The sequence below is a fragment of the Coregonus clupeaformis genome, chromosome 1 (assembly GCF_020615455.1).
Source record: "Coregonus clupeaformis isolate EN_2021a chromosome 1, ASM2061545v1, whole genome shotgun sequence".
Lineage (NCBI taxonomy): Eukaryota > Metazoa > Chordata > Actinopteri > Salmoniformes > Salmonidae > Coregonus > Coregonus clupeaformis.
Genome location: NC_059192.1, coordinates 4,666,391 through 4,694,384, shown reverse-complemented (window position 1 = coordinate 4,694,384; position 27,994 = coordinate 4,666,391). Strand labels below are relative to the sequence as shown.

Below are 27,994 nucleotides of genomic sequence, written 5' to 3'. Positions count from 1 at the left end.
CGATAGGCTGCTCTCCTGACCGGGCCCTGAGCCTCTGGAGGTAAGGTGCTCAATATATATTCATATTATATATTCAATTTCTTTGAATATTTTATGATTCTGGCATCAGATTTTTTCTTCTTCTCAGATTTGATAAGGTCTCTAAAATGTCAATGTATGAAGCTATTATTTTTCTGGCAATTAATTGAAAATGCTGTGGTGCTTTGATACAACACTAGGATGAGCTGAATCTTAACCAGCACGCTTTTTAATCCCTGTTCTGCATTGTATGCTTGAGCTATTAAAGAACTTGCTGTGCTACACCTAAATAATAATGTTGGCTTTATAAATATTATTTCATGTTCTGAATCTAGAAAAACATGCCTAAATGCTAAGGAAATTAGCCCTGGAGCATTATACAGTGGTATAAAATAAAACAAAAAGATGTTTGGAGATTCTTACATATATGAATAATAATAATAATAATAATAATAATAATAATAATAATAATAATAATGTTAGAATTAAAGGCTTTGATTCTTTACTAAACAGTACCAGTCAAAAGTTTTTTCTATATAATTATGATGGTTCAACGCATTAAATGCTTCAGCTTAGGTTTGGTATACACTACCAGTCAAAAGTTTGGACACACCTACTCATTCAAGGGTTTTTCTTTATTTTTACTATTTTCTACATGGTAGAATAATAGTGAAGACATCAAAACTACGAAATAACACATATGGAATCATGTAGTACCCAAAAAAGTGTTAAACAAATCTAAATATATTTTATGTTTGAGATTCTTCAAAGTAGCCACCCTTTGCCTTGATGACAGCTTTGCACACTCTTGGCATTCTCTCGACCAGCTTCATGAGGTAGTCACATAGAATGCATTTCAATTAACAGGTGTGCCTTCTTAAAAGTTAATTTGTGGAATTTCTTTCCTTAATGTGTTTGAGCCAATCAGTTGTGTTGTGTCAAGGTAGGAGGGTATACAGAAGATAGCCCTATTTGGTAAAAGACCAAGTCCATATTATAGCAAGAACAGCTCAAATAAGCAAAGAGAAACGACAGTCCATCATGACTGTCCATCATGTCAGTCAATCCGGAACATTTCAAGTTTCTTCAAGTGCAGTCGCAAAAACCATCAAATGCTATGATGAAACTGGCTCTCATGAGGACCGCCACAGGAATGGAAGACCCAGAGTTACCTCTGCTGCAGAGGATGTTGAAGATGACTCCAACACACCTCCAGGCTGTGTAAGGGCTATTTGACCAAGAAGGAGAGTGATGGAGTGCTGCAACAGATGACCTGGCCTCCACAATCACCCGACCTCAACCCAATTGAGATGGTTTGGGATGAGTTGGACCGCAGAGTGAAGGAAAAGCAGCCAACAAGTGCTCAGCATATGTGGGAACTCCTTCAAGACTGTTGGAAAAGCATTCTAGGTGAAGCTGGTTGAGAGAATGCCAAGAGTGTGAAAAGCTGTCATCAAGGCAAAGGGTGGCTATTTGAAGAATCTCAAATATAAAATATATTTTGATTTGTTTAACACTTTTTGGGTTACTACATAATTTAATATGTCTTATTTCATAGTTTTGATGTCTTCACTATTATTCTACAAAGTAGAAAATAATAAAAATAAAGAAAAACCCTTGAATGAGTAGGTGTTCTAAAACTTTTGACTGGTACTGTATATAGAAATAAAATGTATTTTGTGGTGTTTGTAGTTTTTGTTATTAATTTCTAAATTTTTATTAGGAGGTTGTTCCTTTACATCGTGTCGTGTGATAGCTGATACTTTGGTCTATAAAAATATATATTTCAAAATTTATTTAAATTTAGGGATTGTCCCTACTTTCAAAAATCCCCTGAATTCATTTTTTGTTTCGCCATATTTCTGTACCTAACACCGGAGGGAGTGTCGAACCATGCAACATGCCTCAGAAGAGCCAGAGGAGCATTGCTACACTTTCAAAACCATTATGAATATATTTCAACACAAAGGAAAACTTGTCCATCGGGCGGTTTTAAGCTTGTCGATAGAAGTTTGTTTTTATTAATATTATTAGGTCATAGATCAGGGTTCTTCAATTCCGGTCCTGGAGGGCCGAAACACTTCTGTTTTTTATTTCTACCTGGTAGTTAATTGCACTCACCTGGTGTCCCAGGTCTGAATTAGCCCCTGATTAGAAGGAGAGGATGAAAAACAGAGGTGTTTCGGCCCTCCAGGACCGGAATTGAAGAACCCTGTCAAAGATTATGGACAACTAACCTGAGCAAGAGGTCTAATCTACATATCTTACTGTTATAAAGACACCATCTAATTATTTAATTATTTAGTGGGTCACAAAGTAATTTACAACATTAATGAGACACTTAAGGCTACGGAAAGTTTTATGCTTGATCAATTTATTGAATCAATTACATTACTGTACGGTCAATAAAATATGTATTTAACAAAATGTTAATTAAATTACTGTACTGATCAACAAAATATTTATTCAACAAAACATTACGTACATTACTGTACTAATCAACGCAATATTTAACAAAACCATTACATTACTGTACTAATTAACAAAATATGTATTTAACCAAACATTAATCAACAACATATTTATTGAACAAAACATGAATTACATTACTGTACTAATCAACAACACATTACTACAGATGGTTCCCACTAAGGAGTAAGACGTTTTACTTACTTACCTGTAATTGAAAATTAAAAAGACTACTTGGAAAGACAACTAGCGGACACTTATTCTGTTTTCCCTTCCTACAGTAAGCGCGAAAACGACCGCGTGTGACCTGGGCTGCAAACTCAGGATGATCTCCTTGTACTTTCCACATTGTCCCCTAGGGGAAGGTGCAAAATGGGCTGAACCCTTCCCACCTCTTGACTGGCTTCTCATGCGTCAACTAGTAAGTTATGAGAACTCGTGTGTTGTGTCAGCTATAGGTATAACAGCACAGGCCCTATACTATAGTTATGAGAACTCGTGCATTGTATTCACAACATAGGCCCTACACTATTTTGAATATGGAATAAAATACACCTACACCAAAATTAGATATAACATTGAAGTGAGGTCCTGTAAGATCAAGATTTATTTTCTCTGTCTTGGAGATACAGACATGACAACCACTCATTTCCCATGAGCGCCTGGGAGTTCAACCTTGATGGGCACAATAAAGTATATAATGTATCACATCTTTGCTCTTTCGCTCACTCCATCCTATGGAGACAAAGGATGACAGGGAAAAAAGGTTAAGGTGAGACCATGTGTTCAAGTACATCAAGCAAGACTCAAATAAAACCTTAAAGGGATAGTTCAGACAAATGTCTAAATCACATATTGGTTTTCCTGATATCGTGAAATTGGCTTGTATTGGTTTTGGGCCACAAATGCAGAAAAAGGTTAGCATTTGGAGACAGTTGCCAGGTAAACAAAACCAAAAGCATGGATTTCTGTCTTACCTTGTCTATAGACTGCTTACAGGGTAAGGAAAGTAATATGTAATGTGGGTGAACTATGCCTTTAACCCCTTCAATAAATATCATTTGTTGAAGTGCACAGATCCCCCCCTCCCCCCCTCCTTCCACAGACACATACAAGACAGCTGGGAATGGGACCCTTAACGTGTCATTGAGGGATACGGTCTGGTGTGTTCAGCTCTGGAATCTAATTACAGAGGCTCAAGGCTGAAGCAAGGCACAGGCGTGAAGTTGTTGAGGCTAAAAGGGCTTCTAGGGTTTACAGGAGACAATTCAGGGCGCTAACCCCCCTGCACACACAGGTCTCGAAGGAGATAACTTTCTTTCCAGCTATGTCAACCACTACATTACAGCCTCGTAGACAGCTTCACACTTTCACTGTCTCAAAGGAGGTAACTGTCATTTCAGCTACGTCAACCACTATATAAAAGTGTGTTACTCACCTGATATTGTATTGACCACCAGAAAAATGTAATAATGTATTACATTATCCAGGAAACAGTTACATATCAGTTCAACAGTTGCATTAAATTAACAGGCTTTCTATCACATTAGCTGGTTTTATTACATTATAAAATAATACATTATTACATTATCCGGTTGTATTACCTTATAAAAAATAAGATATGACATTATCCAGTTTTATTACATTATCCATTGTCACAGGTCAATGAATTTAAACAATTTGAATGTCCAGAATCCTCTACACTTGTAAGTTATGCATCATGTCCTCAACTATCTCCAGAGGTGGTCAGGAAGATCTGGTCACCCTCAGTTCACAACACGTCTTTGGTTAATACCACTATTGTAACCAGGGTTTAAGACTGAGTTAAATGCATACATTAAACAGAGGCTACTAATAAATCACAAGATAAACTATTTACCAAGGTGTCAGTGGGATATCGTCTTTCAAGGTGAAAATGTTAATGGTATGTGTCCTGTGGAAGCAGAGGTATAATGCACCTACTCAAACACATTGTGGTCAGTTGGAATCCAAGAACAATTTGACAGGTTTATGTTTGTCCTCAAGGATGTCTTCACTATTATTCCACAATGTAGAAAATAGTTTTAAAAAATAAAGAAAAACCCTTGAATGAGTAGGTGTTCTAAAACTTTTGACCGGTAGTGTACATTGAGGGAAAAAAGTATTTGATCCCCTGCTGATTTTGTACGTTTGCCCACTGACAAAGACATGATCAGTCTATAATTTTAATGGTAGGTTTATTTGAACAGTGAGAGACAGAATAACAACAATAAATAAATCCAGAAAAACGCATGTCAAAAATGTTATAAATTGATTTGCATTTTAATGAGGGAAATACGTATTTGACCCCTCTGCAAAACATGACTTAATACTTGGTGGCAAAACCCTTGTTGGCAATCACAGAGGTCAGACGTTTCTTGTAGTTGGCCACCAGGTTTGCACACATCTCAGGAGGGATTTTATCCCACTCCTCTTTGCAGATCTTCTCCAAGTCATTAAGGTTTCGAGGCTGACGTTTGGCAACTCGAAACTTCAGCTCCCTCCACAGATTTTCGATGGGATTAAGGTCTGGAGACTGGCTAGGCCACTCCAGGACCTTAATGTGCTTCTTCTTGAGCCACTCCTTTGTTGCCTTGGCCGTGTGTTTTGGGTAATTGTCATGCTGGAATACCCATCCACGACCCATTTTCAATGCCCTGGCTGAGGGAAGGAGGTTCTCACCCAAGATTTGACGGTACATGGCTCCGTCCATCGTCTCTTTGATGCGGTGAAGTTGTCCTGTCCCCTTAGCAGAAAAACACCCCAAAAGCATAATGTTTCCACCTCCATGTTTGACGGTGGGGATGGTGTTCTTGGGGTCATAGGCAGCATTCCTCCTCCTCCAAACACGGCGAGTTGAGTTGATGCCAAAGAACTCGATTTTGGTCTCATCTGACCACAACACTTTCACCCAGTTCTCCTCTGAATCATTCAGATGTTCATTGGCAAACTTCAGACGGGCCTGTATATGTGCTTTCTTGAGCAGGGGGACCTTGCGGGCGCTGCAGAATTTCAGTCCTTCACGGCGTAGTGTGTTACCAATTGTTTTCTTGGTGACTATGGTCCCAGCTGCCTTGAGATCATTGACAAGATCCTCCCGTGTAGTTCTGGGCTGATTCCTCACCGTTCTCATGATCATTGCAACTCCACGAGGTGAGATCTTGCATGGAGCCCCAGGCCGAGGGAGATTGACAGTTCTTTTGTGTTTCTTCCATTTTGCGAAAAATCGCACCAACTGTTGTCACCTTCTCACCAAGCTGCTTGGCGATGGTCTTGTAGCCCATTCCAGCCTTGTGTAGGTCTACAAATCTTGTCCCTGACATCCTTGGAGAGCTCTTTGGTCTTGGCCATGGTGGAGAGTTTGGAATCTGATTGATTGATTGCTTCTGTGGACAGGTGTCTTTTATACAGGTAACAAGCTGAGATTAGAAGCACTCCCTTTAAGAGGGTGCTCCTAATCTCAGCTCGTTACCTGTATAAAAGACACCTGGGAGCCAGCGTTGCGTTTCTACTCCATTGTGGATGTCCCCATTGAAATGCATGATATCCGGCACAAAGTAACGGAGTGCTTATGGGTAATGTGAACGAGGCTTAAGTTTTGGCAATTTAAACAGCGTGTGTCAACCCTATCGACAAGGGGATATGCGCTGTGAAAAGGGCGCTTTTTGTTCATTCTAAGCATGTCTTCCTCCTACGTAAATGTTTTTTTTTTTTACTTCCACACAAAATGACTACTTTACTTATTTTAGGTTTAGGGAAGTGTGTAGGTTGTATTCTTTATCTTACAGCTATGATAAATTATATATTTAGATCCACCAGATCAAGAGGAATCTGGAGAGTCCTCAGCCATGTCTGTGTCGTGAGCGAGTCGATCTGTAGAACTGGTTTTCTAAGGACCGCCCCTTTGACGTGACGCAGCAGAGACCTGACGCAATGGATGTAATGACGCAGCCGATCACCAGATGGAGACATGTTTATTCGACAGAGAAGCTTAGAACTAGCATCCTAGAACTGTCTAGGTTTTTCTATTCTGACTTATAAAACAGTGGGGAATATTAATAAAATAGGTAATGTAAACATATTATCAATAATTACCAGTAAATCTAGTGCCCAATTTCGGGTACTGTAGTCTTGCATACACTAAACAGAGGATGCTAATACATCACAAGAGAAAAACTATTTACCAAAGCTGTGTTCGAATACCCATTCTAACATACTGTATACTACATATTTAATGAGTATATACTACATACTATATACTATTAGTTCATTTTAGTATACTGTAAACGAAAGGTATCCTTTCAGTTGAGCGTACTAGCGCTTCGCCTATCTACCCGAAGTTGATGCTGTTGCTATGCAACCTCTTGCTATCTTGTTAGCATAACAAATGACTAGCTAGACATTTTACGATTTTGGGTGTGTTCGTAAATTCAATCTGAAGTGCCAGAGTGCGCTCAGAGTGCGCTCTGGGCGTTCGTAAATCCAGAGCGTTGTCAGATTGTCCGTAAATTCAGAGCGTTTCTCTCTTGGAGCGCGTCACTGGACGCTCTGGCCGAGGAGCAGGGTCGATCCGAGCATTCTGACCTCACAAGGCAGGCAAGCACCCAAGCTAACTGGCTAGCATTGGTTAGCTTGATAACTATTTCCAGACACAAATGAGAGAACACCATTTTACTCGCTGTGGCAGAGCTGGCTAGCTGGTTAGGCTGTTTTCATGTTATCCAGAGCGTTGGTGACTGTAACTGTGCCGCTGGCAACAATTTTATTACGCTTTTTTTTTTTGTCAACGTTTACTGACACCGGCCATATATTTAACCTGTGTTGAGCGTTCGTAAATTCATAAGTCATTCTGCGCTCTGGCACACTCAGACGAGAGTGCACTGAAATCGGAGTAGATAGCCAGAATTAACAATGTCCATCGAGAACACACAACGACTATACCACTTAGCTAAGAATGACGTGAATAAACAAGTCAATAAACGTTGGGTAGTTAGATAGTTAATATACCGCCTGGCAAGTTGGATGTATTAGTAGCCAACTAACGTTAGGTAACTAGCTAATATACCGGTACATACTGCTGTAATGCTGTGCGGTTAGGGAAGCTAACAAATTGTTAGCCAACATAACTTTTAACGTAACTTTATTTGAAAAGTCTACTTTATTAGATTGCTCAACATTTTCTTAACATTTGTCATAATTAGTTAAAGCAGTGAATTTGTATCCGTTCTCGTCGGACTTTGGCTGCATATTTTCCGCCATTTTCTTCAAATCTGAAAACGTTATGAAGCCACGCCCATTTTATGAAGAATTACATTATGGGGCCCTAAAAGCACGGAAATAGTGTCCACTGCTTGTATACTTCATATTTTTTGGCGAATTTAGTACGACATCCGGGAACTTTTGGCACATTAACTATATCCATACTATGACCAATAAGAATACTACATACTCAATTTACTTCACAAATAGGATGGTTAATGTGGTTAGTATGAGTATTCGAACACAGCTCAAGGTTTCAATGGGTATTCGAAGGTGACATTTTTACAGCATGTCATGGTGGAAGAAGTGGTGGTGTAATGTAGGTCGATACATTTGACTTTATTTATGTGTAAAAGAAACAATACATTTTATGTTTCGAACATAGCCATGATGCCCTGGGTGAAAGCTTTGTTGACATCTCATGAGGTAAATGAAGCCACCCCTACCCTTCTTAAAAAGCCTAACATGAGTTGCTTGAGTAAGGTGACAAATTTTCTTTCATGTATGGCCTGGATGTATTTATGTGAGACCTTTGCAGACAGGCCGCAGCTATTGCAATATCAGATGGCCCAGACAATCAAGCACGTTGAAGTGCCTCAGTTGGAATCCAAGAACAATTTGACAGGTTTATCTTTGTCCTCAAGGGTAAAGGAAAGGAACAATGACGCGTAAAACAAGATGGGGGTTATACTTACCTTAGCTGTTACTCTGTGACAATGGATAGGACGGTGACCTTGTCTTGGTGAACAAAAAAAAAAAAAAAGGACAGCTGCAGTTGTCTTGCAATCATTTGAGATGTCCTATTGTCAACATGGAGCCATTTTATAGTGACAGTCCAAATTAGGAGGGTCATTCTTGAACTGCGGTGGTAATGCTGTGCCTGAACTGTGGCACCATGTAAAAAAAACACACTTTAAAATGTAAATATAAGGATTATTTTATTTTATTATTAATTTAACTATTATTTAATAAGAAAACACAAAAAAAAATTTTGAATGCATTGTAGAACATATTGTGGGCTACAAAATTGTCTTGTCCCAATGGTGATGTGAAGAGGTGTAGTGGCATGTTTTGAGTAGATGTTTCTTTTGAATGCCATTCATTAAACAAAAGCATTATATTCACTGGAATAGATAGATTGTATTAGATTATTCTTACAAAATAGTGTCAAGTCATTGGTGTTACATTGTGTCATTGGTGTTACAGGTTAATCTGTGTTTAGGCATAGGAGGGGCCACATTCTGTCCCAAAAAATGTTTTGGGTGGGGGACCAATCTAATTGTAACGTTATTCAAAAGTAAACATTTTAAGGATATAAATATTACATTTTGATGACTCACCTTCAGTTATTGTTAACAAGAAAAACAGGATAGAACAAATACAAAAATGTTGCACAACAACTTTACACCTGATTTAAGTTCAAATAAATAATCATCAAAACCACATTATGGAGAAAAAGCCAGAATTGTCATTTAAGGTGAGAATACGAAAAAGGCAGCACAAGTATTATTTAAATGAATTTATTAAAATTATTAAAATTCATAAAGCTATAATTTATGTCGATTTAATAATGTTGAGAAATTCACTAATATTGTACAATGAGTTCTGGTAAAGAAAGAGTTGACATTTGCAAGTCGAAATGCCACCACAATTCAAGAACCACCCATGAGTTCCAACAAAGGGTTACCCACCCTGGGGGGGTTTTTGTCCCCCCTCCTCTGCCCTCATTGATAGCCTGCCTTACACACACCTCCACTTCCAAATACAGATCTTTTAAAATAATCAGACACATTTTTGCATGGGGCCATCTCCATTTAGGGCTGAACAACACCCTTTATATAGAGGGATGCAGGTCTGGAGCGAGACAGACCAGGGAGACACAAGACACCGTACTGTTATCCTAAAGGTAAGCACACAGAGGCAGACTGCTGAGGAACATATCATCGTTGTAGACACTAACAAATCAGCCCAAATGTACAGCTGGTCAGCTGATTGATGTCGGGTCTTTTGTATTTGTCTATTTCATTCTCAGTAGAGATCCTCTCCACCAAACTCTTTCTACGGGTGACCGCTGACCAACAACAGGTAAGGATCGTAAACTTCTACACTAAAGAGTGTAGACACTCTCTTCACTAAGATACAGGCCTACATATATATGTGAAGTCGTGGGAGGCATTTGCTTATTTGTTGACGTTTTTGCTGTTGAGGTGAACAAGTGTCTGTGGTTGTTTAGAGCATTTTGCCTTAACTGAATCTGAAATTTAATTGAATTCGGGCCATCAAATGTCTGACCGGAAATTACGGTGATTTAATTTGTAATTCATTTCACAAGAGCATGTGTTGAGGATTGAAGATAGCAGCTTGGGTTCAACTTGTTATTCAGCCAAGGACACCAATTGAGAATCCGAGCCAAAGGTAACACTTTACTGAAGCCGTACAAGCATTATTATTATTACGTGATCATAATGCATTACAAGACGTGTCATAAGTGACTATGAACTGCTTATAATATGTAGTGTTGTAGCGAACGGCGGGGCACGGAAGCAAATACTCGGGGCCGCTGGCGTGCGAGTCAAACACCCTACGCATCACGTCAATAGGGTTAAGTCACTTGGTGGGAATGTGACTCATATTAGCGTGGATCGCTACTGTGTCATCTTACAATAAACCGGAGTTGTTATCAGTCATTTGAAACCTATCAAAACCTGCCACATAGAAAGACGTAATGTTATAAGTTGATTTATGAAACATTGTAATGGCTCATACATATAACAGCACACCCTAAAGCATTACCACAAAATAAACCATGTCAGCATCTGTGAAAAGACAGCTCATGCAAATCTGAAATTGAGCAAATTGAATTAGCTTATACAGTATTAACTAGTACCTAATAATTCTAAGACTAAAGGTCCATTAAGTAAAAAACTAAACTACACATTCAGTGTGAAACAAAACAAAAGGAAACTGCTTATCAATTCAGACTGCACAGGATACATACTATTTTAAAAAGTATCCTAAGAAACTACAGAAAATGTTCAGGTTTACTAGCTAATGCTAATGTCAGAATGTGATATTTTGAATGAACCTCTCTCTCTCTCTCTCTCTCTCTCTCTCTCTCTCTCTCTCTCTCTCTCTCTCTCTCTCTCTCTCTCTCTCTCTCTCTCTCTCTCTCTCTCTCTCTCCCTCTCTCTCTCTCTGTCTCTCTCTCTCTCTCTCTCTCTGTCTCTCTCTGTCTCTCTCTCTCTCTCTCTCTCTCTCTCTGTCTCTCTCTCTCTCTCTCTCTCTCTCTCTCTCTCGTCTCTCTCTCTCTCTCTCTCTCTCTCTCTCTCTCTCTCTCTCTCTCTCTCTCTCTCTCTCTCTCTCTCTCTCTCTCTCTCTCTCTCTCTCTCTCTGTACAGATTTCAGGATGGGGGACATGTTGATGGAGGAGTTTGGGGCGGCAGCTTCCTTTCTGCGTAAACCAGACAAGGAGAGGATGGAATGCCAGACTAGACCCTTTGACATAAAGAGGGAGTGCTATGTGCCTGACCCTGAGGTTGAGTACGTCAAGGGCACAATCACCACCAGAGACGGGGACAAAATCACAGTCGATACGGAGTATGGAAAGGTAAATATTTTCATAAAAGGTTTTAAACATGGATAGACAATGGAAACAATATATGTACAACTATATACAATGACATATGTTGTTTTCCCTTTACTGATATTAAATAGAATACTTCTGTACTTTGAAAATGAAACAAAACGTACATTGTGGAAACTTAATTTACTCTTCTTTCAGACTGTTGTCGTGAAGGAGATTGACTGCCACCCCCAGAACCCGCCAAAGTTTGATAAAATTGAGGACATGGCGATGTTCACCTTCCTGCACGAGCCCGCTGTGCTGTTTAACCTCAGAGAGCGTTACGCAGCCTGGATGATCTACGTAAGCAATGACCTGATATCTTCACAATACAGCATCAAAAACATTGATTCAAATAAACGAAACTTTAAATCTGCACCTTTCTCGTCTTCCACAGACATACTCAGGGCTGTTCTGTGTCACTGTCAACCCCTACAAGTGGCTGCCAGTGTACGATCAGTCTGTTGTCAATGCGTACAGAGGCAAGAAGAGGACAGAAGCTCCTCCTCACGTGTTTTCCGTCTCTGACAATGCCTACCAGTACATGTTGTCAGGTAAAATGCTACTGTTCTAAACAGTACATTCTAAACATCAAACTATAATTGGAAAATGACATCTGTTATTTACCTGATACTTCCTTTTCTTTCAACAGACAAGGAAAATCAGTCTGTCTTCATCACGTAAATGACATATGCTATTTACTGATGTTCCTTTTTCTTTCAACAGACAGGGAAAACCAGTCTGTCCTCATCACGTAAGTACATTAAAACCAACGTTTAAAATCAATTTGAGACTATTTACAATTAGGAGAAATTTGTATTTTTCCATTCCCAGTGGAGAATCGGGTGCTGGAAAGACTGTGAACACCAAGAGAGTTATCCAGTACTTCGCCAGCATTGCTGCTGTTGCCGGAAAGAAAAGTGCAGCAGAAGAGAAAAAGGTGAAGAGAACGTTCGTCCCAAATGAAACACACTTCCTGGCTGTACCAGCTCAATCATGTTTTAATTCACACAGTATTGATTTTCATTACAGAGATGTAACACTGTGTGGATGTTGGTTTGTAGGGGACCCTGGAGGATCAAATCATCCAGGCCAATCCTGCCCTGGAGGCTTTTGGCAATGCCAAGACCATCAGGAATGACAACTCCTCCCGATTTGTACGTTTTTCCCCTCCTGTTTGAGAACACATCATCATTCAAATCGTATCGCCCTATTACCTTGTGTATGTGTGCACATTAATTAAATGTCTTGGCAAAATCTTATAGGGTAAATTCATCCGAATTCATTTTGGTGTCACTGGGAAGCTTTCGTCTGCTGACATTGAGACTTGTAAGTAAAACAATTATATATATATTTACATTTGATTCGGTTTGAACAAATGAAGAGTTTATTTCTAAAATGCTATATCCACCAATTTTTAACATTTGATTTTTACATCAGAAATGATTGCTTATTTGACCTTCATGTGTGTGTGTAAAACGACTGTTGTTTAGATGTGTAATTCATAGATTTTAGATGTGTATGAAAATCTGTTCTTTTTGCTAAACGCTATATATCCATAGTTTAACTGGAATGGAATGATTGTATCCTGTGTATTTAACTGTGATATGTGGTTGCCTCACGTAGCTATCTTGAGATTAATGCACTTACTGTAAGTCACTCTGGACAAGAGCATCTGCTAAATGACTAAAATGTCATTTGTAAATGATTTACATACAGATCTCATATTACTGTATTGAATTATTATTTTTTAATGATTTATTTAATTAAAATGTAGTTATTTGTTACATTTGACTGTGTAAAACCTAGCAGTACTACTTATTTCTCTGAGAGTGAGGCAGATATATAGAATTATGCAAAAAAAACATGATTATTTTTCTCTTTGAAATGAAACCATCAAGTGATAGATTTTAAACAAATACATGTCTGTCATTAAACAACCCCATGCCATGATTACATAGTGAAAAAAACACACCAATCTAATTTATTTAAACAATAAAAGCTAGTTTACCAACATTTCTGAAAAATAGATATATGGCGTTTTGGATATAACATTTCAAAACTCTTTGACGCAGATTAATAAAATACACGTGTACTTTTTAATGCTCATCAGATCTTCTGGAGAAGTCACGTGTGACTTTCCAGCTCAAGGCTGAGAGAGACTACCACATCTTCTACCAGATCCTGTCCCAAAAGAAACCGGAACTTCTAGGTGAGTGTTAGAACATTCAACTAGGTACTGTGGTTCTCTGTAGCTCAGCTGGTAGAGCATCGGCGCTTGTAATACCCAGGGTAGTGGGTTCGATCCCCGGGGACCACCCATACGTAAAAATGTATGCACACGTGACTGTAAGTCGCTTTGGATAAAAGCGTCTGCTAAATGGCATGTTATTATTATTTTACTGAACACTATATCAGTGTCTCTTATTTTACCGAACACTATATCAGTGTCTCTTATTTTACTGAACACTATATCAGTGTCTCTCAACCTCAGGTCTGTGGACCAGCCCCAGTCCTTGTGATGTTACTGATCGTTCTGTCAGTTAACTGGCTGGCACAGTTACAAAACAGGTTGAGGAACACTGCAATAGTAAACAGTACCACAGACATACTGCACATTCAAACCGAGCTGTTCAAATATTTTTCAGAGATGCTACTCATCACCAGCAATCCCTATGACTACGCCTTCATCTCCCAAGGAGAGATTAAAGTAACTTCCATTGATGATTCTGACGAGCTGATGGCGACTGACGTAAGTTCAAAGTTCACGGCAGTTTACACTTGTTCATCTGTCCAACTTTCTCTCCAAAATTTTATTTTATTTTATTTTGATCTAGGATGCCTTTAATGTGCTGGGCTTCTCCCAAGAAGAGATCAATGGTATTTACAAGCTGACTGGTGCCATCATGCACTACGGCAACATGAAGTTCAAGAACAAGCAGCGGGAGGAGCAAGCAGAATCTGACGGCACCGAGGGTGAGCGCTGAGGATTTAAAACCTCTCACTTCAATGTACAATTATATGTTAAAATCAGACGGTCGAAGTGCCTCCTCCAACCGTAAAACGTTGCATTTACAGATGTTGACAAAGTCGCGTATCTGATGTGCCTGAACTCTGCTGACCTGGTCAAAGGGCTGTGTCACCCAAGGGTCAAAGTAGGAAATGAGTGGGTCACCAAAGGTCAGAGTGTCGACCAGGTGAGTCTCAAAAGAGTTTTACATTTCCAAGAGCTAATAATTTTTTTATCATAAAACTTCTGTGTAGAGTGTCTAATATTTTAATGCCCTGTTAAGCATGCTGTTCAGTCCAGGACTAGGCATTTACATTTAAGTCATTTAGCAGACGCTCTTATCCAGAGCGACTTACACGAGCAATTAGGGTTAAGTGCCTTGCTCAAGGGCACATCGACAGATTTTTTCACCTAGTCGGCTCGGGGATTAGAACCAGTGACCTTTCGGTTACTGGCACAACTCTCTTAACCACTAAAGCTACCTGCCGCCCTAGGCCTAGTCTGTCTGGGAAACCTGTGCGTTCAACTTGAGCCTGTGTCTCAGTCATTTCCTTCGTCAACATTCTGCAGGTGTACTACTCAATTGGTGCGCTGGCAAAGAAAATTTACGAGAACATGTTCCTCTGGATGGTGATAAGAATCAACCTTACTCTGGACACTAAGAACGCTCGCCAGCACTACATTGGTGTGCTGGACATTGCTGGCTTTGAGATCTTTGATGTGAGTGTTTGATGTACATTTTTATGAAAGAAAAAAAAAAGGCCACGTCATTAAAAACGATTAATCTAAAATATTACGGCTGACAAAATAAACTGGCCAACTTCTATTCCAGTTCAACACCTTTGAGCAGCTGTGCATCAACTTCACTAATGAGAAGCTGCAGCAGTTCTTCAACCACCACATGTTCGTGCTGGAGCAGGAGGAGTACAAGAAGGAGGGCATCGTCTGGGAGTTCATTGACTTCGGCATGGACTTGGCTGCCTGCATTGACCTCATTGAAAGGGTTGGTGTCTTCAGTTTTGCAGTTGGTTTTATATGACGTGTCCTTGGTCATCTTAGTGATTTCAAACTTTTTGAATGAAAGTTACTTTTAAAATTAGCATTACAAAGGCAACCTTGACCCATGACAAATTATTCTGATATTTATTCACTATGCTTTTCCCTGGGCATTAATTTATTTTCATTCATTCCTTCCCCTAGCCCATGGGTATCATGTCCATCCTTGAAGAGGAGTGCATGTTCCCCAAGGCCAGTGATGCTACATTCAAATCTAAGCTGTACGACACCCATCTGGGCAAAAATGCATGCTTCCAAAAGCCCAAGATCATTAAAGGTAGACCAGAGGCCCATTTCTCCCTGGTTCACTATGCTGGCACTGTAGACTACAACATTGGCAACTGGCTGGTTAAGAACAAGGACCCGCTGAATGAGACTGTGGTCGGACTGTTCCAGAAGTCAAGTCTTAAGTTCCTGGCCAATCTCTTTGTGAGCTACGCTGGTGCAGAAGGAGGTACGATGTGTTTCTGTCTGCAAAGACTGCAAACCACTCAAGTAAATAACAATTGACATACTAGTAGTGATACTACTGTATTTGAATTGTTATTTCATTATGATACAGGTGATGACAAAGCTGCTGGTGGAAAGAAGAAGAAAGGCTCTTCCTTCCAGACTGTGTCTGCATTACACAGGGTAGAGTAATATATTACATTCTGCATTACACAGGGTAGAGTAATATATTACATTCTGCATTACACAGGGTAGAGTAATATATTACATTCTGCATTACACAGGGTAGAGTAATATATTACATTCTGCATTACACAGGGTAGAGTAATATATTACATTCTGCATTACACAGGGTAGATTAATATATTACATTCTGCATTACACAGGGTAGATTAATATATTACATTCTGCATTACACAGGGTAAATATGAGTTAATATATTTCTGAGGTTTTTACATTCTGCATTGCACAGGGTAGATCTGAGTTTAAATTAATATATTTCTGAAGGTTTTACATTCTGCATTGCACAGGGTAGATCTGAGTTTAAATAATATATTTCTGAGGTTTTTACATGGCAGAATATTAAATACTACATTTGAGATGCCAGTATGTTGTGGATGTGGCAGTGTTAGCATGAAATGCCGTTGTGACTCTTGAGTTACTTGGAGACTCATTCACTGGTGGAAAATTCTACATGTGTCATACTCACAGGAGAACTTGGGTAAACTCATGACCAACTTGAGGTCTACACACCCCCACTTCGTGCGTTGCCTCATCCCCAACGAGACCAAGACTCCTGGGGCCATGGAGAATCCTCTGGTCATGCACCAGCTGCGCTGTAACGGTGTTCTGGAAGGCATCAGGATCTGCAGGAAGGGCTTCCCCAACAGGATCCTGTATGCTGACTTCAAACAAAGGTAAAAAAAAAAATAAGGTTGCGCGTTTTCTTTTTAAAAATAAAATGCAACTGGGGTCATTCTACGAAATCAGGGCCTTTTGCATCCCTTTGATATTTCACGTAGAAATTGTGCACAAAAATTACATTTGAAAAGCCTGTTATATTAAAGGAAGTGCCCTTTAATGTAGACTACACGGAAAATTCTTAAAAATCAGATTTTTAATATGAGTAAAGACTTGCTAATGTGCAACAAATTCAGCATTTTGACACATCCCTCTGTTCATCCTCTGTGACTTCTAGGAGGATTTTAACCCACTTAACCCCAACATTTATCCAAGTTTTCACCATTGTAAAGCCCTAGTTATTTTGTTGCTTCGACAAATTCATATCTGAAGATTATTATTTATTTAACGTGATTAGTGATTCATTTTAAGATAAAAACAAACTAACATGTCCCTCATTTTAAGGTCAACCCTGTTACGTTAACTGAACTCTCGTTTTAATATGGTGAAACTGTTTTACCAAAAGCTACACTACTCAAAAGGTGGAATGACCCAACTGCTTGCCCAACCACGTGTGCCATCATTGAAGATCATTATTTTTCTGATTAAAAATTCAGATACCGCATCCTCAATCCAAATGCTATCCCTGAGGGTCAGTTCATCGACAACGTGAAGGCGGCAGAAAAACTGCTGGGCTCTCTGGACATTGATCACACCCAGTACAGATTAGGACACACTAAGGTAAGTTCTCGAAATAGATGGAAGGAAATATGGCCTGTTGGATCAGGAGGGAAAATAGGAGCAACTAAAGGGGTCCAAGCAGCATCAATATCACCATCACAAGGCCAAACTAAACATAGAGAAATATCTCTTATCTTATTACCCATAGAGGTGTACAGTCGTGGTCAAAAGTTTTGAGACACAAGTATTGGTCTTCACAACGTTCGCTGCTTCAGTGTCAGGAGATATATTTTTTTATTTTTTTTATTTGTCAGATGTTATATAATTACAAGCATTCCATACGTGTCAAAGGCTTTTGTTGACAATTACATGAAGTTTATGCAAAGAGTCAATATTTGCAGTGTTGACCCGTAGAGATGTACCAGAGAAAGATCTCTTATCTTTGCAATGGCCGCTTCTGTGACAGCATGGACAGCGCTATTGAGGGCTATCTCTATTGGAAACCATTTCTATTTCTTATATTTCCGTGAGTGTATTGGCGGTTCATAAATCAACTGAAAAGGTGCATGCCACCACCTATTGCGCTAAGAGTGTGTATAATCTCAAGAGGTTTTAAAATCAAAGGTTGGTGATTTACTGCCTCCTGCTGTTATTGAATGCTCAGGAGTATACAGTAATTCATTGGCTGACCCCTCCCGATGACCTGGATGGAATTCTGTGATCCTTCCTATTTAGAATCACACCTAGTTGACTACTTCAAAATGGTGAAAACCCTCAATGGCAATGCCCCATGCAAACAAGTGCACCCTCTATCAAACTTTATGGCAATACCTCTTGAAAGAACTTCTGACAGATAAAAATGTGTGCTTGTCTTAGCGACACCATGTGGGACATCTAGATCTGGCTACTTAAAAACAATTGCACGTTTTTAAGTTACAGGCCACACCCTCATGCAAGTTCATTCTGCTGTTAGAGATAGACTGTCCCTACATGTTTTAAAGACCTTGGTCATTAGATGTTGTAGACTAAATGTCATGTGATAATTGATCAAACTTCGTAGAAGTAGCATTTGGGTGTTGTTAGTGAGATTCAAAGCTGGGGGCAGAATTTTCCGACTCAACTGATCATTACGGGGCCACCTTGTGGTCAGTTTGTCCCATGTTCATATGGAGGTAATAATTCCATAATCTAAACACCACGTGCAAGTTTGTAAATCTGAGAGATAACACAAGTTATTTACAGTCAAAGGGCAAAATCTTTTTTATTTATATCCATCTTTAGCTATATTATATCTATGTATGTTTATGTTTTACTGAGTTACAGTTCATATGAGGAAATCAGTCACTTGAAATAAATTCATTAGGCCCTAATCTATGGATTTCACATGACTGGGAATACAGATATGCATCTGATGGTCACAGATAGCTTAAATAAAAAAAAAGGTAGGTGTGGATCAGAAAACCAGTCAGTATCTGGTGTTACCACCATTTGCCTCATGCAGCATGACAACTCCTTCGCATAGAGTTGATCAGGCTGTTGATTGTGGCCTTTGGAATGTTGTCCCACTCCTCTTCAATGGCTGTGCGAAGTTGCTGGATATTGGCGGGAACTTGAACACGCTGTCGTACACGTCGATCCAGAGCATCCCAAACATGCTCAACGGGTGACATGTCTGGTGAGTATGCAGGCCATGGAAGAACTGGGACATTTTCAGCTTGCAGGAATTGTGTACAGATCCTTGCGACATGGGGCCGTGCATTATCATGCTGAAACATGAGGTGATGGTGGTGGATGAATGGCATGACAATGGGCCTCAGGATCTCGTCATAACCCCACCGCAACCATCAGCAAACCGCTCGCCCACACGATGTCATACATGCTGTCTGCCATCTGCCCCGGTACAGTTGAAACCGGGATTCATCCGTGAAGAGCACACTTCTCCAGCGTGCCAGTGGCCATCGAAGGTGAGCATTTTGCCCACTGAAGTCGTTTACGGCGCCGAACTGCAGTCAGATAAAGACCCTGGTGAGGACGACGAACACCAGATGAGCTTGTGCAAACCCACAGTTTCATCAGCTGTCGGGTGGCTGTTCTCAGATGATGCCGCAGGAGAAGAAGCCGGATGTGGAGGTCCTGGGCTGGCGTGGTTACACGTGGTCTGTGGTTGTGAGGCCGGATGGACGTACTGCCAAATTCTCTAAAACGATGTTGGAGGCGGCTTATGGTAGAGAAATGAACATTCAATTCTCTGTGCAACAGCTCGGGTGGACATTCTTGCAGTCAGCATGCCAATTGCATGCTCCCTCAAAACTTGCTTCTTGATATGCCACACCTGTCAGGTGGATGGATTATCTTGGCAAAGGAGAAATGCTCACTAACAGGGATGTAAACAAATTTGAGAGAAATAAGCTTTTTGTGCGTATGGAAAACTTCTGGGATCTTGTATTACTGTAAATATATATATACATATATATATGTATATATATATGTCTATCATTATTAGGTGTTCTTCAAGGCTGGTCTCCTGGGTACCCTTGAGGAGATGAGAGACGACCGTCTCGCGCTCATCATCACTGGCATGCAGGCCCGATCACGTGGTCTACTTGCCAGAATTGAGTTCCAGAAAATTGTTGACCGCAGGTTGGAAAATCAATAGATAGAACTTCTGCAGACAATATGGTGGAGGTGGAAAAGGTTGTATAACAAGCTAAATTGATTACATTTCACAGGGATGCCTTGCTTGTGATCCAATGGAACATTCGTGCCTTCATGGGTGTCAAGAATTGGCCCTGGATGAAGATGTTCTTCAAGATCAAACCTCTGCTGGTTTCAGCAGAGACTGAGAAAGAGATGGCCAACATGAAGGAAGAATTCCTGAAGCTTAAAGAACTTTTTGCTAAAACGGATGCCCGTAGGAAAGAGTTGGAAGAGAAGATGGTCTCCCTTCTCCAAGAGAAGAATGACCTACAAATGGCAGTCCTATCTGTGAGTAAAAGCCACATTTCTACTTTACTTTGACGTAACTTTAATTGCACTACAGTCACATCGCTGCAGTTACATCCTTTGTCAAAATGGCCTCTCTAGTTCTCAGTGTGACTGAGGCCCAATCCCAAACCAGCCCCTCGCCCGTACCAACTCGCTTCAAGGTCCCTCCGTTGTCACATCAAGCCTTTCCATTCTTTTTTATGAAATTATGCAAAGTCCAAACATATTCCGGTGCGTGTTGGGATAGCGCTTTGCCTTTGAGACTACAACGTTGCTGGCTCGGTCGAAGTGGCTAACGGAGGGTCTAATTAGCCCCCATCCCCTCGATAATTATTACTCCCTCAGCTTTGCGAAACCTGTGGGGGAGGCACTTGTGAACTCACAAATCGAAGGTTTGGGACTGGTTTGGGATTCAGCATGAGACATGGAAAAACAGAGAGAGGGAAGAGACATGATTGATAAATCAAAATGTCATACAATTACTGGAGCAATTGGCCATTATTTGTAGCGTCCAAATATTTTCCCACCAAAATAAACTTCTGAACTTTGGAGGATTTTATATATACTTACAATACATTGACATGTTGACAGTCAGAAGACACTATTTGTGATGCTGAAGAGAGATGCGAGGGTCTGATCAAGAATAAGATCCAGCTTGAGGCCAAAGCCAAAGAGCTGACAGAGAGACTGGAGGACGAGGAGGAGATGAATTCAGAGCTGACTGCTAAGAAGAGGAAGCTGGAGGATGAGTGCTCAGAACTCAAGAAGGACATTGATGATCTGGAGCTCACTCTGGCTAAAGTGGAGAAGGAGAAGCATGCCACGGAGAACAAGGTAAAACGTTTCTCTTCATTCTTGGATTGTTTAAACTCCAAACGATTGGTTTGGATGAATGTCTGTAATGACACTGCTCTGTTTCCCCTAGGTTAAAAACCTGACCGAGGAGATGGCCGCTCTGGACGAAATCATTGCCAAGCTGACCAAGGAGAAGAAGGCTCTGCAGGAGGCTCATCAGCAAACGCTGGATGACTTGCAAAGTGAGGAGGATAAAGTCAACACGCTGACCAAGGCCAAAGCCAAACTGGAACAGCAAGTTGATGACGTGAGTATCAAATTGGAATTGATAAAAAGTTACAACACAATAGTCGTATCCTTAAAAATAGGCTACAGGAACTCAGAATATTGTTGAACGTATCCTTTATCAGCTTGAAGGGTCTCTGGAGCAAGAGAAGAAGGTGAGGATGGACCTTGAGAGAGCCAAGAGAAAGCTGGAGGGAGATTTGAAGTTGACCCAGGAGAGCCTAATGGACCTGGAGAACGACAAGCAGCAGATGGAGGAAAGAATGAAGAAGTAAGATCACAAATTAAAATAAAAAGCATACATACCGGTACTATTTTAGAACAGAAAAGATCACAACTCCCCAAAAATCCCCCAAAAATCGAACGAAGAAATTATTTATAAGAAAGTGTTAAACTGTGTGTGCTTTACTCATCAGGAAGGACTTTGAAATGAGCCAACTCAGCAGCAAGATTGAGGATGAGCAGGCCATGAGTGCCCAGCTTCAGAAGAAACTGAAGGAGTTGCAGGTATTTCAATATCATTGTTGAAAATATCATATTTTCTATTGAACTTGTTTATGTTCAGCTCATACCAGAAAATCATTTTCAATTCCCACGATTTCAGGCCCGCATTGAGGAGCTGGAGGAAGAGCTGGAGGCCGAGAGAGCTGCCCGCGCCAAGGTGGAGAAACAGAGGGCAGACTTGTCCAGAGAGCTGGAGGAGATCAGTGAGCGGCTGGAGGAGGCTGGTGGAGCCACTGCTGCCCAGATTGAGATGAACAAGAAGAGGGAGGCGGAGTTCCAGAAGGTGCGCAGAGACCTCGAAGAGGCCACTCTGCAGCACGAGGCTACAGCTGCCTCTCTGAGGAAGAAAAATGCTGACAGTGTGGCTGACCTGGGAGAGCAGATCGACAACCTTCAGAGAGTGAAGCAGAAGCTGGAGAAGGAGAAGAGTGAGCTCAGACTGGAGCTGGATGATGTGGTCTCCAACATGGAGCAGATTGTCAAGACTAAGGTCGGTGGATTCATCATTATGAAATACAAGCGTTTACTGAGATCAGATAGATATGGCAAATTGACATTGTACATTGCTCTTAGTTTCAGAGAGATTGATCTATGAAGGTTGTGCTGTGTTATCTAAAAAAAAAAAACATAATGTTTTCAGACAAACTTGGAGAAAATGTGCCGCACTCTAGAGGACCAGATGAGTGAATACAGGACGAAAGCTGAGGAAGGACAACGATTCAACAATGATCTCACCATGCAGAAAGCAAAGCTTCAAACTGAGAATGGTATAATAACTTAACATGAACATTCACATGAGCAGCCACAATGAATGGCCACGTCCACAATACGAGACTAATCGAAATAAAATGAATTTGGTGAAAACAGGTGAACTTGCCAGACAGCTGGAGGAGAAGGACTCTTTGGTCTCCCAACTGACCAGAGGGAAGCAGTCCAACGTTCAGCAGATTGAAGACCTCAAGAGACAACTGGAGGAGGAAGTCAAGGTATTTATACAATAAACGTAGAGCCCCTCATACAACTACATTCATCCTCCGGCAAAATTACAGAATATTTTTTCATAATTACAGATTCTTTTTTCTATGTCCTTACCAGGCAAAGAACGCACTTGCCCATGCAGTGCAGTCTGCTCGCCATGACTCAGACCTGCTCCGGGAGCAGTATGAGGAGGAACAGGAGGCCAAGGCTGAGCTGCAGCGTGGCATGTCCAAGGCCAACGCTGAGGTGGCTCAGTGGAGAACCAAGTATGAAACTGATGCCATCCAGAAGACCGAGGAGCTTGAAGAGGCAAAGTAAGGATTTTTTCTCACTTTCAAGGCTATCCAACCTTGGCTGAATGAGCGATACACAAAAGTATATGATGAATGTACATTAATTACACACAACCATTATATATGGACCCCAAAAAAAGTCAGCTGTCCTGAAATGTGTTTCCCATCTATGTCAATCTAGGAAGAAGCTGGCTCAACGTCTGCAGGACGCAGAGGAAGCTGTGGAAGCTGTTAACGCTAAATGCTCCTCCCTGGAGAAGACCAAACACCGACTCCAGAATGAGATTGAAGATCTCATGGTGGATGTGGAGAGATCCAATGCAGCTGCTGCCGCTCTGGACAAGAAGCAAAGGAACTTCGACAAGGTATTATTATTGGATAACTTTCATTATAAATTCACGATAATCATATACTGTTTAGTCAAACCATTTACAATACCTGTGTGATTCCACCAGGTCCTGGCTGAGTGGAAGCAGAAATTTGAGGAGTCTCAGACTGAGTTGGAGAGCTCCCAGAAAGAGGCCAGATCTCTCAGCACTGAGCTCTTCAAACTCAAGAACTCTTATGAGGAGTCTCTGGATCATCTGGAGACCATGAAGAGGGAGAACAAGAACCTGCAAGGTCAGAGAATCAGTATTATTAGCCTGCATCATTAAAGTCAATCATTTCAATAGTATTACAGAGGTTTGTTATCACAAGATACTGACGTGCAATTGTTTTTCCCCCACACAGAGGAAATTTCTGACCTGACTGAGCAACTTGGCGAGGGAGGAAAGAGCGTCCATGAGCTGGAGAAGATCCGTAAACAGCTGGAGCAGGAGAAGGCTGAGATACAGACTGCTCTAGAGGAAGCTGAGGTGAGACTGGAAGATATTTACTGGTAGGGACAAGACATCATTTACTGTCGGTGAAAGTATTAGAAGATTTTTACAGTCAATGTGTGCTGTGTTGCCATAGGGTTCCCTGGAGCATGAAGAGGGTAAGATCCTGAGGGCACAGCTGGAGTACAACCAGGTCAAAGCTGACATTGAGCGCAAACTGGTGGAGAAGGACGAGGAGATGGAGATGAACAAGAGGAACCAGCAGAGAGTGGTGGAAACCCTGCAGAGCTCCCTGGAGTCAGAGACTCGCAGCAGGAACGAAGCTCTCAGGCTGAAGAAGAAGATGGAGGGAGATCTCAATGAGATGGAGATCCAGCTCAGCCAGGCCAACAGGCAGGCAGGAGAGGCCCAGAAGCAACTTAAGGGTCTCCATTCCCATCTGAAGGTAACACTTCCACAGCATTTAATCATAAACACTAGTGCCTTCACAAAAAAACACCTACTAAATTGTGATTTTAATAATAAAGCCAAACAAGACAGTAAAACAATTAGCAATCAAATACATCTAAAATCATAAATTCTCTCCACAGGATTCTCAGCTGCAGCTGGATGACGTTCTTCGTGGCAGTGACGACCTGAAGGAGAACATTGCCATTGTGGAGAGACGCAACAACCTGATGCAGGCTGAACTGGATGAGCTGAGGTCCATGGTGGAGCAGACGGACAGAGGCCGCAAACTGGCTGAGCAGGAGCTTCTGGATGTTAGTGAGAGAGTTCAGCTGCTGCACTCTCAGGTAAGGCACCGATGGGACGGCGACAATGGATAGCCTTATCAAAAATATACGCGAGTTGATTTTTTTAAAAAGATCATGTGAAAGTAATTCCTCATTCTTATGTGTAGAACACCAGCCTGTTGAGCCAGAAGAAGAAGCTGGAGGGCGACACATCCCAGCTTTCGACCGAAGTGGAGGAGGCTGTGCAGGAGTGCAGAAACGCAGAGGAAAAGGCCAAGAAGGCCATTACGGATGCTGCCATGATGGCCGAGGAGCTGAAGAAGGAGCAGGACACCAGCTCTCACCTGGAACGCATGAAGAAGAACATGGAGCAGACCATCAAGGACCTGCAGCACCGCCTGGATGAGGCTGAACAAATCGCCATGAAGGGGGGCAAGAAGCAGATCCAGAAGCTGGAGTCCAGAGTAAGTGTTTGAGACCTTCTCTTCTATTAATTCAGAATATTTTTTTTTTCATATTTCTAGCTTCAATATGTAATGTAGTAGTAACAACAATAATTGTAAATGGTGTGTTAACATCCATCATGTCTTTTGTAGGTGAGGGAGCTAGAGACGGAAGTGGAAATGGAGCAAAGGAGGGGCGGCGATTCTGTGAAAGGAGTCCGTAAATACGAGAGACGTATCAAGGAGCTCACCTACCAGGTACATCAAATTTGAAGTTGCACTATGAACGTGCTCAGCATCAAATTAAGGTCAATATATGACCCTCTTTTTTTTCCCCCCCTTGTTGTTTTTCGGGTGCAGACTGAGGAAGACCGTAAGAATTTGTCCCGTCTTCAGGACCTGGTGGACAAACTGCAGCTGAAGGTCAAATCCTACAAGAGAACTTCAGAGGAGGCTGTAAGTACAAAAAAACCCTTCCGCCATCCAACTGACGCATCTGTCATTTATGAAATGTTGCGTTTGCCAGAGACCGAATCATCCATATCTTTCCACAGGAGGAACAAGCCAATTCCAATTTGGGCAAGTTCCGCAAGATTCAGCATGAACTGGATGAGGCAGAGGAGAGGGCTGATATTGCCGAGTCTCAGGTCAACAAGATGAGAGCCAAGAGTCGTGATGCCGGTTCCAAGGTCGGTAGTTGCTGTCAAGGATCTATTCATTATATAATTTGCATATTGTAATGTTTTAGCTGAAGCCTTAATGTTGAACAACTTTTAAGGCATGTGATATCCAACAGCCATAATATCATTAACGTCTGAATATCTACATTTATATGAATTGATTTTGCTGGCATCCATTGTGTTCTAAAACTATACAAGACAGGATCAAGTCAAAATGTAATAGCTTGCTGCTAATGGTCCCAATGGCCATTCTCTCTCTCTAAAAAAAAGGCCCCACTTTACATTAAATTATTTTCCATGGTAGTTTCAGAAGTAGGTACAGTGTAATAACAAGTCAAAGATTATACTTCACCTGTTTTTTTAATTCATTAGTTTGATAAACAAATTCAACTTAAAGGAGAACTTCAATGTGTGTACAATAGCCTTTAGTCATTTCCCCCGTAGCAAATCACTAAAGCTTATGCCACAGGGTAATTGCCCATAGCAATATAATTACTGACAATTATATGTAATAACCACTCCACTCAGCAACATTGATATTCATTACATGCTTTGACTTCAACAATTTAGTCTTCATCAACATTATGTACCTACACTACAAGATAATCTGATGTATGTACGCTACCGTGGAAATATATAGGTTTTAGGATGCGTAAGAAAACTGGGACCAAAAAACTATGTGTCATTGCATTTTTTAAACTGATTTTCTGTAATACGTATTGTTTAAGAATCAAAATAATCTACTGTTCGTTGTACTTGAAGTGTTCATTGGACAATATTGCAACTATAAATAAGCTATGAACTTTTAATTGATCACATAGCAGATGTAAGGAGAATCAGGACCATCTGTATGTGGAAAACATGATGTTCGTCGTTTATTCCATACCTGTTAAAAGTGTAGGCTGTGCTACTTAACTGTTGAAGTTCGTTGTAATTTTAACTAGAGCAAGACCGTATACGGCAGTATAAATGTTTTTCCAGCAGGAGTTCAATGTTCTTATCGATCTATCTTCTGTCACAGAAAGGAAAGGAAGAGGAGTGAGGTCCAGAGTTGTGACCCTGCTCCCAGGTCAGTTGCACACTTCCTGGTTTCAGTGGTCACTTACTGTGCGATGGCAAGCGTTGCTGTTTAAATTTATTTATTTATTCTAATGTAGTTGAAGAACCAATAGCCAAATTAATTTAATGTTAATTGAATGATTTGATTTGACATCATTTCACCTTATGTGCAAAGTTTTGTAAAATCTTAGTTTAATTTGCTAGCAAACACGGTTGGTGTAAAGTCAGGGCCATTTCATGAACAGTGTTTTAGTGCATGACATGTAGTGTATTCCATACATTAATAAACATTCATTGGAGTTGCCCCATTGTGTAATTTACATTTGAACACCCACATTATAATAATAACAATGTTTTCAGAATACAGTGGTTTATTTTTCACAACCTTTATCCATCTTCTGTCACAGAAAGGGCTTGATGAAGAGTGAAGCTCTCAGACGGACCTTTCCGGAAAATCTCCTGACATGTAGTGCTTTAGTAGTCCTTTATTCTCCATGTAACATGAGCCGAATAAAGAATAAAGTCAATTGAAATTGCATCTCTGTGTATTGCTTGCGATATTTGTTACCTTGTGTGCCAAAGGTTTTTCCATGTCTGGTATAGACATAAGGGTTGGTGTTGACGCTATTACGAATAGGAACTCCAGACATTTTGGAAGAATTAAATACACACGTTTTTTTGTTTTTTTTACACAATTATGTAAACAACATTGGTTTTAACTGAATATATATCGATAACTTGCCTCAAAGGGTACCATAGAGAAATACAAAACATTTAACACAGGGGTGTTAAACATACGGCCCACAATGCCCTAACTCTGGCCACTGCCCAGCTGTGTGGTCATGTGTTGCAAAGAGGGAAATACAGTACCAGTCAAAAGTTTGGACACATCTACTCATTCCAGTTTTTAGTTTTTTAAAACTATTTTCTACAT

The 27,994-nt window shown here is 40.6% G+C and overlaps 1 protein-coding gene across 1 annotated transcript; it reads left to right on the top strand.

Moving 5' to 3' along the window:
- Positions 1-27,983, top strand: LOC121580926 (myosin-7-like). Its single transcript, XM_041896171.2, has 41 exons — positions 1-40; positions 2,769-2,908; positions 9,797-9,849; positions 11,163-11,371; positions 11,546-11,689; positions 11,784-11,940; positions 12,113-12,140; positions 12,221-12,326; positions 12,451-12,543; positions 12,652-12,715; positions 13,500-13,598; positions 14,035-14,138; positions 14,224-14,362; positions 14,465-14,583; positions 14,967-15,116; positions 15,229-15,399; positions 15,597-15,906; positions 16,015-16,085; positions 16,614-16,819; positions 17,420-17,543; positions 19,987-20,123; positions 20,213-20,468; positions 21,060-21,302; positions 21,394-21,570; positions 21,674-21,819; positions 21,965-22,055; positions 22,153-22,542; positions 22,693-22,819; positions 22,920-23,038; positions 23,148-23,344; positions 23,505-23,688; positions 23,779-23,944; positions 24,056-24,180; positions 24,281-24,589; positions 24,735-24,938; positions 25,046-25,342; positions 25,475-25,579; positions 25,682-25,777; positions 25,876-26,010; positions 27,023-27,070; positions 27,468-27,983. The coding sequence occupies exons 4-40, from the start codon at positions 11,171-11,173 to the stop codon at positions 27,041-27,043; spliced, it is 5,811 nt and encodes a 1,936-aa protein (XP_041752105.2). The 5' UTR covers positions 1-40; positions 2,769-2,908; positions 9,797-9,849; positions 11,163-11,170; the 3' UTR covers positions 27,044-27,070; positions 27,468-27,983.
- Positions 27,984-27,994: the final 11 nt, after the last annotated feature.

Coding starts and splice junctions, on each gene's coding strand:
- LOC121580926 (XM_041896171.2), top strand. CDS start 11,171: ATGGGGGACATGTTGATGGAGGAGTTTGGGGCGGCAGCTTCCTTTCTG. Junction 20,124..20,212: donor CAGAAAATTGTTGACCGCAG/GTTGGAAAATCA, acceptor TACATTTCACAG/GGATGCCTTGCTTGTGATCC. Junction 26,011..27,022: donor GTCGTGATGCCGGTTCCAAG/GTCGGTAGTTGC, acceptor CTTCTGTCACAG/AAAGGAAAGGAAGAGGAGTG.